Below are 13,973 nucleotides of genomic sequence, written 5' to 3'. Positions count from 1 at the left end.
GGACGGCCGTTTCCACAACATCTTCGCACCTGTGAATTGGCTCATTCAACAAGCGACTGAGGGGAGGGGTTTCTAACCACTTTATCCTAACGGAATTGCCTGGGGGGAACTCAGACCCTGCTTTGCTTTTGTCTTGCAATCACTCCATTTCAATAAAAGGTTCCTTTTGAAATGCCATTGTCTCAAAAGTCCATACTTTCTTGATTGGGGAGTAGAGGCAGGGCCTTATACAGAGATTAGGCAGTGAGACAAGCATGTAAATTTAAGCTGAATGGAGAAAGATAATGTAGTTTTGATTTTTTTTTAAAGGGAGGGGAGAGTGCGAACCTGGCATGGTTCTCAACATTCTACATTGATCAGTTACAGAATTCAGAGAGTTTCAACTGTTACGCTACATTTCTGTAGAAACTGCTCTGAGATTTATAAACAGATACTTTAAAGAATGCATATTTGAAGTATTTTCTGCCAGCCAAAGGTAGGAAATTTAATAAAGAGATATGGAAGCATATCTTTTGCAATCATATGCCTGATATATCTGGACAAACAGTACTGTGGTAGCCTTTTCAAGACTATGAACTGTAAACACACTACAAACATATCAAAAATGCCTGGCCCATTTCCCCAGATGTCTCTTCAGAAATATCTATTGATTTCCTATTCAATATTTCTCAAACTATAAGCAGTCCTCAGTTATTTACATTTAGGAGGAAGGAAATGCTGAATAGAATAACCTACATTTCTTATACTAAGCACTATCAAGAGCCAGTGGGCCAAAACAACCACATGTAGCCCCAACAACTTGCCACCTTTGCTTGTACATGGCCCTGTGAAAGACAACAGATTTGTCAACCATGTTACTGATGGGGAACAGTTTTAAACCATGAAATTGTGATGCTGACAACAAAGTTAAACGGGTCACAGAGACAGAATGCCTAGGCACATGTTCAAAAATATATAGTTTGTTCAAGGCATAAAATATCTTACCTGTATAATCAAATGGAAAGTAACAATTTCTTACATTCTTTGATTACCATATTACCCACAATATCCAAAGTAAATATTTTTCTCCCATGAATAGACATTATCCTGTTATACTGGCTCAACTGTTTGTTGCAAAACTATAGTGAAAAAGTAATTGCGAAAAATATTTCCCCAGGTTTTTAGGTCAAGTTGAATGAAATCTTCTTTTGGGTGTCTAATTATTCTGTTTGATCACCATTTTATATTTTATATTATTCTTTTAATACTATATGATTATTTTTCTGTTTGCTTCTGTTGCATGCTTCCCAGATTCACACTAAGTTGAGCAGCCCTATAAATCCAAGGGACTTCAGTTTATTCAGTACATTCTGAAAGTAGAACAATGGATGACAACAATGGCGGAATTCCATTATATACAATCTTTTACGTGAATACTATGGTCCACTATCTTATTCAAAACATGCTGAAATCAACAAGACTTACTGGACTCAGCAATTTAATAAGGCAAAACATGGGCTGCAGGAAAAGGAAATGTACCGATTTCACATAGAAGCTAAGCGTACTCTTCTTCCATACAGTGACCTCCATGTCAAAGATTCACAAAAATCAAGGTTAGCTGACAATCATGACATATTTCACAGAATCATTACTGAATCATTGTTAAAACTATAAATATGGCTTTGAATATAGTGACTCCTATGTATCAAATAGTCAATCAACTAAAAAGTTAATACAAATACATGTATTCCCAACTCAGATCTAAAAGAGTAAACTGCTTCATGTGTTTAAAACTTACATTATCACCATTACATACAAGAAAATCACTTTTTAATGTTTCTTAAAAAGACTGCAACAATGGAGACACTGTAAATGATAAAAAATGTTACTAAACTTACTTCTTCTTGACGATGACCCAATCTTCTGTGTAGACTTGGACAGCATCTCTTACCCGGGCATCTTGTTTCCTAAAGAAGAAATATGTCTAAAAATACTTCGTAAAAACAACAAGCAGGTTTAATGTCAGACTGCATCTTCGTTTCAAGCTTGCTGCCAGCTGCCATGGAAATGTTGGGTAGGGGACCACTGTGTATTTGGGAAGGAGAACGCAGGAGACGGAAATGAAATTTCTGAGAAGCAATGAGGAGGTCTGGTCTCAGGGAGGCCAGCTTGGACTGCTTAACATTTTCAAGCCCAACCATCTTGGCTTCAGGATGCACAAAGGAGGAACTGTGTACCTGGCCAGAAACTTTCCCAAAATAAAGGACTCTCTAAAGGCAGCCCTTTAGAGAGTCCTTTATTTCCCTCAAGAAATGTTCAACAAACAGCCCTCCAATTACCAGTAAGACTCCACTCCACAATACCCTGAAGGCAGCCACCCTCAGTCCCCCAAACAACAGCCCATATATTACCAGGAAAATCCACAAGGCAAAGTCCAGGCATAACACAAATGCAGGGGTGGGATTCTATCAGCTCGCACCTATTTGCTAGAACCGGTTGTTAACATTCTAAGCAGTTTAGAGAACCAGTTGTTAGAAGAAATTACTGGCCTAATCCTGTAAGGAAGGCAGGAAGGAAACATTCTGGTGTTGCTTACAGAAACTGCCTCTCCGTTAACCCTTATTACGTTCTTGGCAGGATTAGACTTCCTGTCTCAGGAACTTCTCTGGAGTTTTTTCCCCCTCCTTTGCTGGTACTTTGCTTGTGTGGAGTGACCATTCAAAGTTACAGTGGCACTGAAAAAAGTGACTTATGACCATTTTTCACACTTACGACTGTTGCAGCATCCCACAGTCATGAGAGGCCAGGCGAGAGATGCATGCCTCGATGTGAGTGATATTGAGTTGGCCATGCCCAGTCAATAACATGACCACCAAGCCATGTCCACCCAGTCACATGACCACCAAGCCACGCCCACCAACTAAGCCACATCCACAGAAACGGCGTAAAAAATTTGAATCGCACCCTGCACAAATGGCACTCTCAAGGAAAAGACAAGGTACAAGCAAAGGCACTTCTGAAGGTAAATAAAGCAAATGACAAAAGCAGTCCACAAGGCAAATGGCAGTCCTCGAAGCAAGGAAAAGGCACGAGTCAAAGTTGAGGGAGTGTAATCCAAAACAAAAATTGTTCCTTGCAAAGACTGACTCCCCATGGCTCTTAATCAGTCCACTCCAGGTGTTCCTTGTGAGTGGACTGTGAGTGGGAGAGTCCTTAGATCCAGTAGAGAGGTAGCTGTTCCTCATCAGAGGTGATCTGTTGCTGTCAGCACCACTGCCTATCAGCAGCTGATCCTCCCTTGTGTTTGTGAAGGCAGGCAGCTCTCTGTCCAGTTGACCACCTCTCCCAGAGACCTGGGACAGCATTGTTGGGACACCTGGCCTATTTAGACAGGTGAGATAGCAGAAAGCTCATGCTGAATTTAACTAGATACAGGTGAGCACTAATTTCTAAACATTATTGCCATTTCTACATGGCATTTAAAAGTTATTTTCAATTTTAAATGCATCTCCTCAACATCACTGAACGAAATATTTCTGCATGTTAAAAAGCCAGGCAGAAATATGGTTGAACTTTGAATATGTTTGGATGCACTGACCTTAACACTAATGATTTCAATCTAAGTAATAATTTCGGATATTGTCTTTAGCATTGTCCCAAAGGATGCTTTGTTCAAACAGCAGCAGGAATTTCTTTATTTTTCTTGAAGACATTTCACTTCTTAGCCAAGAAGGATCTTCAGTTCTAACTAACTGGTGAGGAATGGAAAGGATTTATAGTCTTGCAGTCAGACAGTCATTAACACTCTGAGAGGTCCTTGGGACCACCTGGGGTTAAGCTGTGTCTTCAGAGTCACCTGAACGAGTGTGGAACCATCTTGGGCAGGGGTGGGCAATTAATTTTCCCCAAGGGACCACATGAGAAACTAGGACTGTTGTCAAGGGCAGCCATCACTGACCTTAAGAATCTCCATAGACATCTATAGCATCCTACACTGTGGAATATTTTAACCTAATGTTCCTATACACATCATGTGAACTACTGTCTCTTATTTCAAATCTGCTAAACCAGAGTCAAAAAATAGAATTTTAAACTTTTATTATTTTTAACCTGCACGTAATGTGGTTCAGTGAAGCCATAACTGGTTATTTTCCTTGACTTTATTATCCAAATGCATTATATACACAGTGTACTAATTTAAGATTATTTCTGTTCCCATTTATTTGGCATTCTGTGCCTCATTTTTATGCTTCCAGTTGAAACTCATTACAAAGTCCAGCTGTAATTTTTGACTTCTTCCAAAATAATTTGGGAATTATGTTAAGGGTTATTTTACATCTCATTCCACCCCCTCTTCCTATGTATTTTGCTTCAAAAAGAAATATTTTCCTCCCCTGACTACATGTTTTGCAAGCTGAGTACAGAGAAAATAATACAGTCGGCCAGGTTCTTGGATGCTGATGATCGTTTTAGAAAATTCTTGCAACTCAATATGCAGAAATACACCAAATATATCTCAGGCATATTTTCTATCTTTATGCTATTCTCATGTGAAAAGACAGATAACAAAATAATAACCATGGGTCATTCTAGGAAAAGTCTAAATACATCATCTTGTAATACTCAGTAGTAACACATCTGGTAGTTGTATTCTTCATACTTATACAATCCAAAAGGCCTCAAACAGCATACAATTGCCATTTAGGGATATTTTGTAATTAACTACTGATTTCCTCTTTAAAGCCCATTTTCATTTTAACATGTTTTTGTGCTCAACAGCACAAAATTAAAAAGTTTTAGTTCAGAAAATGCAAGCATGCTGTCAAATTCCCTGTGCTGGTAATGCTTGTAGCCTTGTGTCTTATGGGGTAAAAGGAGTGGGGAACTGTATGATAGAACTATTTCAGTAATTATCCATCATACCACTTACCCATCCTCGGGGACACCAGGTTCTAGGGTCCGACAATCCCGGGGTTCATGGGACACTTCCAGGTCATCTTTAGGAAACTCAATCAGGTCACCAAGTGGGCCTGGCTCAGCATCTGGCAAGTGAGTGCTAAGGTATTTCTCAAAGTCAATTGGCTCTACCACTTCTGTCAGAGGTAACTGAAGGGCAGGGTAACAAGAAAAGAAAGAAAACAGAGAAAGTTACAGGTAAAAAGAAACACAAGATGCAGCTGATTCGTTTAAATTACCTGAAGGTCCTGAACCACTCCTATGCCATACTTGTTGTGATTAGGGTAAGATGAATCCTTGATCGCTTTTCTCCTATTTAGAATTTTTCAATGTCATAGTCCTCCACTTACAACCACAATTGGGTCAAGAATCTCAATGATTGAGCATAGATAAAGACTTACTTCCTCCATAGCCAGACACTGACTTTTGTTCTTTAAATCAGGGGTCCCCAACCGCCGGTCCGCGGACCGTGCACCGGTCAGCGGAACAAGCCTTACCGGGCCGCTGGTTGCTGGCGCCGCCATCTTTTTGGTAAAAAAGCAATTTTTCATCAAAAAGATGGCGGCGCAGCGCGCCAGTGAGCTTTTCGGGTAGAAAGCCATTTCTACCGAAAAGCTCACCAGCACTAACGCCGCTCATTTTTGACGAAAAATCACTTCGTGCGTCACGGAAGTGATTTTCGTCAAAAGATGGCGGCGCCAGCTAACGCCGAACCGGGCCGCGGCGCCCAGTTGACGCCGGAACCGGGCCGCGGCGTCGAAAAGGTTGGGGATCCCTGCTTTAAATAACTTCTCTTTTGTTAAGGAAACTAATAAACTCTATCCAACTACGATTTTCTCAACCTTTCCCTTTCTCTCAACTCATTCATTTCCTCCTTCATGTGCTTGTTTTCATAATTTGATTCTCATTCATTTTCCAGATAAGATCAGACTATTTCAACATACAGTAGTTTAATATTTTCTCCACTTTCATTCAGCACACATTTCTTTACTCTTTCTCTTCTTAAGTACCCAAATGAAAGCTGACTCAGTGACTCTGTCTGAGCAACTCTTTATCAGCTAAACAACCTCACAAGGTCGTTGTTATTGTGGGAAAAAAGAGGAGGTGGGAGGATTTTGTATGCTGTCTTGAGTTGTACAAAATAAAGATGGAGTGTAAATCCTCTACCCCTCCCCCTCTTCAGCTGAAATAACCATCCCTCAAATGTCATTTTTGGCCATATACGTGTATATCATGCAATTATTTCCTTTCTTTTCCTTTTCAAACAGTTACCTTGTTATTTCATATTCAAATGCATATTCCTCAATACACCGTACAAGGTATCATTTTGATTTTTAGCAACACAAAATCATCTACATGTTCATGTTACACATACTTAAAGGCACCATAAACATTTTTGTAAATTTACCTATATACATAAGCAAAATACACCATTCTTGTCTTGTTTCTTACAAAAGGCTGAATTATGTGTTAAGTATTCTGTTTATTTTCACATGACAGTCATATATTACATATACTGCACCATATGCCACATTCAGCAATCATTCTTCAATTCCATATCAGGTCAAAGCATTCTATTATTCAGGTCTAATAACTGATCATTTTATAAAAATTTACAGAAGTTATGGATGGACTCATGAGCACAAAGCTGGAGGAAGGAGGTGTTAAGGTAATTCCCCGTTAGGAGAATGAGTGCACACAGGGAGACGTAGTGAGAGTGGTGAGGAATAATACACAACCAGCATACAGATACACTGTATAGTAAAATGTAGGTTTTACTTCCAGTAAACGGTTAAGCAAAGTCCAACAAACAGTCCAAGTCATTCACGGTTAAAGCAATCAGTTTTCAGTCCAGGGATAATCCAAATAACAAAGTCTAATATCATAAACAGTTCAGTAAATAGACTCACATCAAATCCAAGAAGAACGACAATCAGCGACAGTCAATAGGGAAAATGCAGGAACCAAAAACAGCAAACATCAGAACATCTAACAACTAGCAACTAACAACAACAGAACTAACAACCCAGGTTTCTGGCTCCATCTTATGGCCGTTTGAGGAACCACACCCAATTACAATTTTAGCATTCCCTTAAAGAGACTGTATTAAATGTCTATTCTGGTTTATATATTTCCAACCCAACTGTTAGGTGACTAGCAATTCCTAACTTTCTCCCCTTTGGGTAGGACAATATATAACACCTTACACTTTAAGTCCATATCCTTCACAGCAAGCCTTATGCTTTACAGAGCTTGAGCTTTTGTAAAATGATCTGCAATGTTTTTATCTGACATGCAGTACTCCAGTTTAATAATTTTATTTTGCACACATTGTCTCACATTTAAATATCTTAGATCTGTGTGTTTTGATCTTGTCTTTACAGCGATATTGGAATCCATCTGTACTGCTGATTGGTTGTCTTCATAAACAACAATAGAATCTGTTACATCAATTCCCATGTCAATCAATAGTCGCTTATAACAAACTAAATCTGCACATAATAGAAATAAACATAAGAATTCAGCCTCCATTGTTGATAAACTTAGATGTTTCTGTCAAATAGACCTCCATCCAATCAGGACCCTTCCTAATAATACCACCGTACCTGATGTAGATTTACGTGTAGGAACGTCTGTAGCGAAACTTGCATCAGCATATGCAGTTAAACTTAGTTCATCCTTAGGCTCCAAATATAATGCATAATGCATTGTTTGTTTCAGATATCTTAACACACGTTTAGCAGCTTGCCAGTTCCTTTCAGTTGGCTCAGCATTAAATCTAGCTAATTGGTTAACACTGTGTGCTATATCTGGCCTTGACCAATTACTGAGATAAGATAAACTACCAATCAAGAACTGATAAATATCTTCATCAAAAACAGGACTATGAACATCACTGTGGCTAAACTCCTGGCTCGGCGGTGTTTTAGCCGGCTTACAAAGTTCCATTTTAAAAGTTTTTAGTTACTGGCTAATTTTATCTGCCTGTGAGATTTTGTAGCCTCCCCTAGTTTTATCTATTTTTAAACCAAGATATTGTTTAATTTCACCTAACTGTTTTATCTTAAATTTCTTTTCTAACAGTGAAATTATTTCAGTAGCTTCTTGCTCAGTTTGGGTGATTAATGCTATGTCATCAGTAAACAATAGCAACAATGAAACTACACCATCACTTTCCTTTTTAAATAAACATGGATCAGCCATGCCAGCTACAAAACCTATCTTAGTTAATTCCTTAATGGAGTGGTTCCACTCATATCCTGATTGCTTCAAGCCATAAAGACTCTTTTTCAATCTCCAGCAATCAATTGTATTATCATTTTTTAGACCTAAAGGTTTCCTTAAATATATAATGTGTTGCAACGGTGCATGCAGATATGCCGTCTCTACATCTAAATGATTTATAATGTATTTCTCCTTAGCTGCCCACACTAATGCTGCTCGTAATGTAGTAGCCTTCAGACTAGGCGCAAACACTTCATCGTAGTCATTTGCTGTCTGATTGAACCCTTGTGCTACTAACCTGGCTTTATGGGTAACAGTCCCATCCACACCTGTCTTAAGTTTATAAATCCACTTACATCCTATGGCATGTTTACCAGATGGTAACTTAACATTTTTGTATACCTCCAACCTTTGTAAGGATTTCAGTTCCTTATCCATTGCTTCCTGCCAAGCAGCCTGATCCTTACAGGATACAGTTTCAGTTCATTATAGTTATTTGGAATTGTATTCACTTGGCATACAACACTAGCCTGATATCTATCAGGTGGTCGCGATACTCGGGTTGAACGTCTTGGTAATACAGGGCTTACTGGTGGACTCACCTGTGCCACCTGCTCCCGTTCTCCTACCTCCTCCTGTGCCTGTTCTCCTACTTCCTCCTGTGCCTGTTCTTCCTCTTTAATGGCTATTCGTGGTTTACTTATTTCATCTTTAGGGACTACTTTGGTGTCAATAATAACATCATTGCTGGATTCCTATCCCAGTTTATTCCAGCCAACGTGCTCAAGAAATTTAGCACTAGCGCTACAATAAACATGAGCTGTGCCTGGATCCCAGAATCTAAACGATCTATGGTTGGCCTCGTAACCTATGAAAAATAATTTTCTAGCTCTATATTGCCCTTTCAGTCTTACTTGTGAGGGAATATGCACCCATGCTGGAGCTCCAAATTTGTGTAGATAACTTAAATTTGGCTTTCTGCCATGCCAATGAGTGAATGGCAATTCACCAGTTGTTGTGTTAACTACATTGTTCAACACATGGTTGCTACACATTATGGCCTCACTCCACAGTGTTTCAGGCAAACCTGAATCAGATAACATAGTGCGAGCCATGGCTTGTAATGTTTGCCCTCTTCGTTCTACAAACGAGTTATGTTGTGGTCTGTAAGGTGCAGAACGTTTATGCTCGACACCAGCCAATTTTAACATAGTTTGGAATCTATTGTTAACAAACTCAGTCCCATTATCAGTAACTAAAGTAATTACTCTATGTCTCATCTTTCTTTCTGCAAACCTTAGCCAATTAAAGAAATGTTGGAATGTTTCTGTTTTGTTTTTCATGAGATAGCAGAAACCGTGCCGTGAGTAATGGTCCACTATACTCAAAACATAGCAGGCACCTTCCAAACTGGGTTTCTTAGGACCAATTATGTCAGCAAACACAACCTCTAAAGGTTCTTTGGTCTTAAACCCATTTAGTCTGTTTGCTGGAGTAACCTTACCTTTCTCCTGACTACAGGCATTACAATTTAAGTACTTGCTACAGGGTTTTAATTTTACTCCCTCTGACAATTCGACAGTTTGTTTCAGAATTTTGAAATTAATGTGCCCCAGACGTCTATGCAGTAAATGTATACATTCGTCATGTGGCTTAACATTGTTATAAACCGAGTTAGCCATCTGCAATTGGTCATCATGTATAACATATAAATCATTCTCTAAAGTAGCAGTAACACTTTTACCCTCTTTCTCTATTATACAGTTATCTCCCCTAAAGGGTACTACATAACCAATATTAACTAAAGCCCTTACTGATAACAAATTAAATTTCAGTTTAGGTACATATAACATAGATAAATGCTCATTTATACATGAACAATATGCAGTACCTTCATCAGACGCTTTCATCTTCCATCCATTTGCCAATGATACATGTTGCCTATTCGTGGACATCGTTACAAACTTCTCTATTTCTAGAGATGCTCCAAACCTCTCTCTATTTCTGTGATGCTCTACTATCAACTACCCACAAATCATGGTTTAGTGTTGAATTGCTAGACATAGCTAAATTAACATTCTTCTTAGCCTTCTGGTGATTACCAGTATTCTGTCGTTTGCCCTTCTTACAGAATCTAGCTATATGTCCCCTAGCCCCACAAGAAAAACATTTCCTAACAGTATAGGTAGTTGAAGACAAATCCTCTTCTTGTGGTTGTTCCTTCCCCAGTTGGTCCCTATCCAGTCGACTTCTTGCTTCTTCTAACAACCTTCCGGTTATGTCAGTCAATGTCAGTTCATCTTTGGTCAGGACTTCCAGTGAAGATACGTAATCATCATAACTTTCATCCAATGAGGAAAGAATGATGTAAACTTGATGCAGCTCTGAAAATATCAGTTCCTTTTCATGTAGCTCTTGAAAAGTTCTTTTCATAAAGTTCAAATGAGCTAACCTATCTCCACCTTTCAGAAGACGTGCTCTAAACAGTTTACGTGTAAGATGTATGTGTGCACCTACACTGTCACGAACATAAATCCTCTTCAAATTCTCCCAACACCTAGCAGCAGACTCTTCTCCACCAATATGGACTAGCTGCTGGTCACTCAGTGTTAGTCCAATTATACAAAGAGCTCGTTTGTTGTTCCATTTAAAGTCAGCTAACTTCTTGCCATCGTCCTCATTATCTAGATCTCAAGCATTTACATCCAGTGGATCTTGAACTGTATTCCATAACCCTTCTCTATGCAGAAGTAAACTGCACTTCATAGACCAGGAAACATAGTTTGTTCCATCCAACTGGGTTATCAGTGATAAACTTGTTGATGGGTCTTGTGCCATCTTTACCAGGACATTAACCTACAATTAAACAGTAAACAGCTGTCTGTATACAGTACTGTGTATTCACACCAACTCTCAGTTATCTGAGCCTGGTATGGCCTGGGCCCATAACCAGTGTTGAGGTAATTCCCCGTTAGGAGAATGAGTGCACACAGGGAGACGTAGTGAGAGTGGTGAGGAATAACACACAACCAGCATACAGATACATTGAATAGTAAAATGTAGGTTTTACTTCCAGTAAACGGTTAAGCAAAGTCCAACAAACAGTCCAAGTCATTCACGGTTAAAGCAGTCAGTTTTCAGTCCAGGGATAATCCAAATAACAAAGTCCAATATCATAAACAGTTCAGTAAATAGACTCACATCAAATCCAAGAAGAACGACGATCAGCAACAGTCAATAGGGAAAATGCAGGAACCAAAAAAAGGGAACATCAGAACATCTAACAACTAACAACAGAACTAACAACCCAGGTTTCTGGCTCCATCTTATGGCCATTTGAGGAACCATACCCAATTACAATTTTAGCATCCCCTTAAAGAGACAGTATTAAATATCTATTCTGATTTTTATATTTCCAACCCAACTGTTAGGTGACTAGCAATTCCTAACAGGAGGCATAAAAACTGCCTAGCTCCCTACTAAATTCCTTTCTGCCAACCCTCTAAATGTTTATGGACAAATAATGTTTAAATAACTTCGACAGAAGTGCCCACATTGAAAGCCTCTAAGGCAGTGGTCACCAACCAGTGGGCCAGTGTCCACGAGAAAATTTTGGTGGTCTGCAAAGAAATGTCACCCCCAAAGCACCCCCCAAAGCAATTAATCGAGGCTGCATGGGAACATAAGGCTGTGCCGCCCACATGGCCTGCGGAAACACAAGGCTTGCATTGCGAACAACATGAGGTAGTAAGCGGAAGGGGAAAGGGTGGAGGGGGAGACTTGCCCCACTCACCCCATGTGCCTCACCTGGCCACCGGTTTGCTTCTTTCCACTTCTTTCTTCTTCTGCTTTTGGCTGCACGCAAGGAAAGCAGCAAAAGTCTTTCTCTCCCCAAAAACTGTGCCAGGAATGAGTCTTTGGGACCCTTCAAGGCCTCCTGCTCCAAGAGGTTGTGCCGGCAAAGACTCATTTCTGGCGGAGTTTGGGGGAGAGAAAGAAAGTCTTCTGCTGCTTCTGCTGCTTTCCTTGCATGAAGCCAAAAGTTTCTCTTTCTCTCTCCCCCTGAGAATGGAGTTGAAAAGCAGGTTAGGAATGTGGCTGCCTTGGAGGGGGTGGGGATGTTTGAGACACGTGTGTGTGTGTGTGTGTGTGTGTGTATGTGTGTGTGTGCGAGAGAGAAGAGAGAACATCACCGCTAGCCCTCCAAGGTTAAATTGGATCTCTCTCTTTCCCATCAACGTCAGCAAGCCACCGTCATTCAAAATTCGTATTAGTGGTCCGTGGGATTTAAAATTATGAGTTTGGTGGTCCCTGAGGTCCAAAAGGTTGGCGATCCCTGCTCTAAGGGCCATAGAAAATACTCACAGAATCATAGGGCTGGAAGATCTTCTAGGGCTTAAAGGTCTTCTAGTCCAACCCGTTCACAACAGGAGACCTTCTACCATCCCAATCAAATGGTTGTCCAGTCTATTCTTGAAAACATTCAACAATAGAGCACCCACAACTCTGGGAGGCAAGCTATTCCATTAATGAATTGTTCTCACTGTCATAAAATTTCTGCTTAGTTCTAGATTGGATGTCTCTTTGACAAGCTTCCACCCACTGGTGTCCTCTGGTGCTTTGGATTCCCTCTTCTCTATTACAGCCCCTCAGGTACTGGAAAACAGTTATCATGTGACCCAGTGGTGGGATTCAAATTTTTTTTACTACCAGTTCTGTGGGTGTGGCTTGGCGGGCATGGCAGGGGAAGGATACTGTAAAATCTCCAGTCAGAGGTAGTAATTGCCAGTTCTCTGAACTACTCAAAATTTCCACTACCGGTTCTCCAGAACTGGTCAGAAACCTGTTGAATAGCACCTCTGACCATGTCCCAGCCAATTCTTCTCTTTGATAGACTACACATATCTAGCTTCCTTAACCATTCATACAAAGGGACCCCTTATAACCTTTGTTGCTCTTCTTTGCACATTTTCTAGCATCTTTTCTGTATCATGGTAACCAGAACCGGATGCAGTATTCCAGGTGTTGTCTTACTAGTGCAGTATAAAACATTATTGTCACTTCTTGTGCTCTTGATACTATCCCTCTGTTGATCAGCCCAGGACTTCACTGGCTTTTTTGGCACACCGCTGACTCATACTTAAGTAGTAGTTCGCTAAGGAAACCTAGATCCCTCTCACAATTTCCACTGTTAAGTCAGATACTGAGGTTACAGATGAACAGAGTTGGAAGGGACCTTGTATGTCATCTAGTCCAACCCCTGCCCAAGCAGGAGACCGTACACCATTTCTGACAAATGGCAATCCAATCTCTTCTTCTTCTTCTTCTTCTTCTTCTTCTTCTTCTTCTTCTTCTTCTTCTTCTTCTTCTTCTTCTTCTTCTTCTTCTTCTTCTTCTTTCTTCTTCTTCTCTTCTTCTTCTTCTTCTTCTTCTTCTTCTTCTTTTTTGAGAAATACAAAGCTAAAGCATTTATTCATAGCATACATTTGTGCAATTACTTCAAACAGGGCTTCATTACAGCTTTTCATTTTCTTTTTTTTAATTTTATTCTTTATTAAACAAACACAAACAAAAAATACATTAAAAATATTGAACATGGTACAATCCTCCTAACGCACATCTTTGTCTTACATTGCTAAATCACATGGTAATAATGCATGTTTACATTACATACATACATACATACATACATACATACATACATATGTTTTCTTAAGTTTTCGTGGGTACTTATATGTATGGTATTCAGCTTTGTTCGGGTATTTTCCCACGTCATTATAGTTGTGCTTTTAAAGTTGTAGCAACGTTTCGGC

The 13,973-nt window shown here is 39.7% G+C and overlaps 1 protein-coding gene across 8 annotated transcripts in view; it reads right to left on the bottom strand.

Annotated features, from left to right (window-relative positions):
- DOCK6 (dedicator of cytokinesis 6) overlaps positions 1-13,973 on the bottom strand; it is a 157,053-nt gene that overhangs the window by 121,749 nt on the left and 21,331 nt on the right. For all 8 annotated transcript variants that reach the window (XM_026679586.2, XM_026679587.2, XM_026679588.2 and 5 more), the window contains exons 3-4: positions 4,910-5,085; positions 1,878-1,946 (exon numbers count right to left, since the gene is read on the bottom strand). In XM_026679586.2, the coding sequence (XP_026535371.2) occupies positions 1,878-1,946; positions 4,910-5,085 (245 nt within the window). The remainder of the gene's footprint in view (positions 1-1,877; positions 1,947-4,909; positions 5,086-13,973) is intronic.

The sequence above is a fragment of the Notechis scutatus genome, chromosome 2 (genome assembly GCF_049901735.1).
Source record: "Notechis scutatus isolate UNSWTSFEM ecotype Mainland chromosome 2, rNotScu1.2, whole genome shotgun sequence".
Lineage (NCBI taxonomy): Eukaryota > Metazoa > Chordata > Lepidosauria > Squamata > Elapidae > Notechis > Notechis scutatus.
The sequence above is the reverse complement of the archived record's forward strand: the minus strand, read 5'-3'. Positions and strand labels throughout refer to the sequence as shown.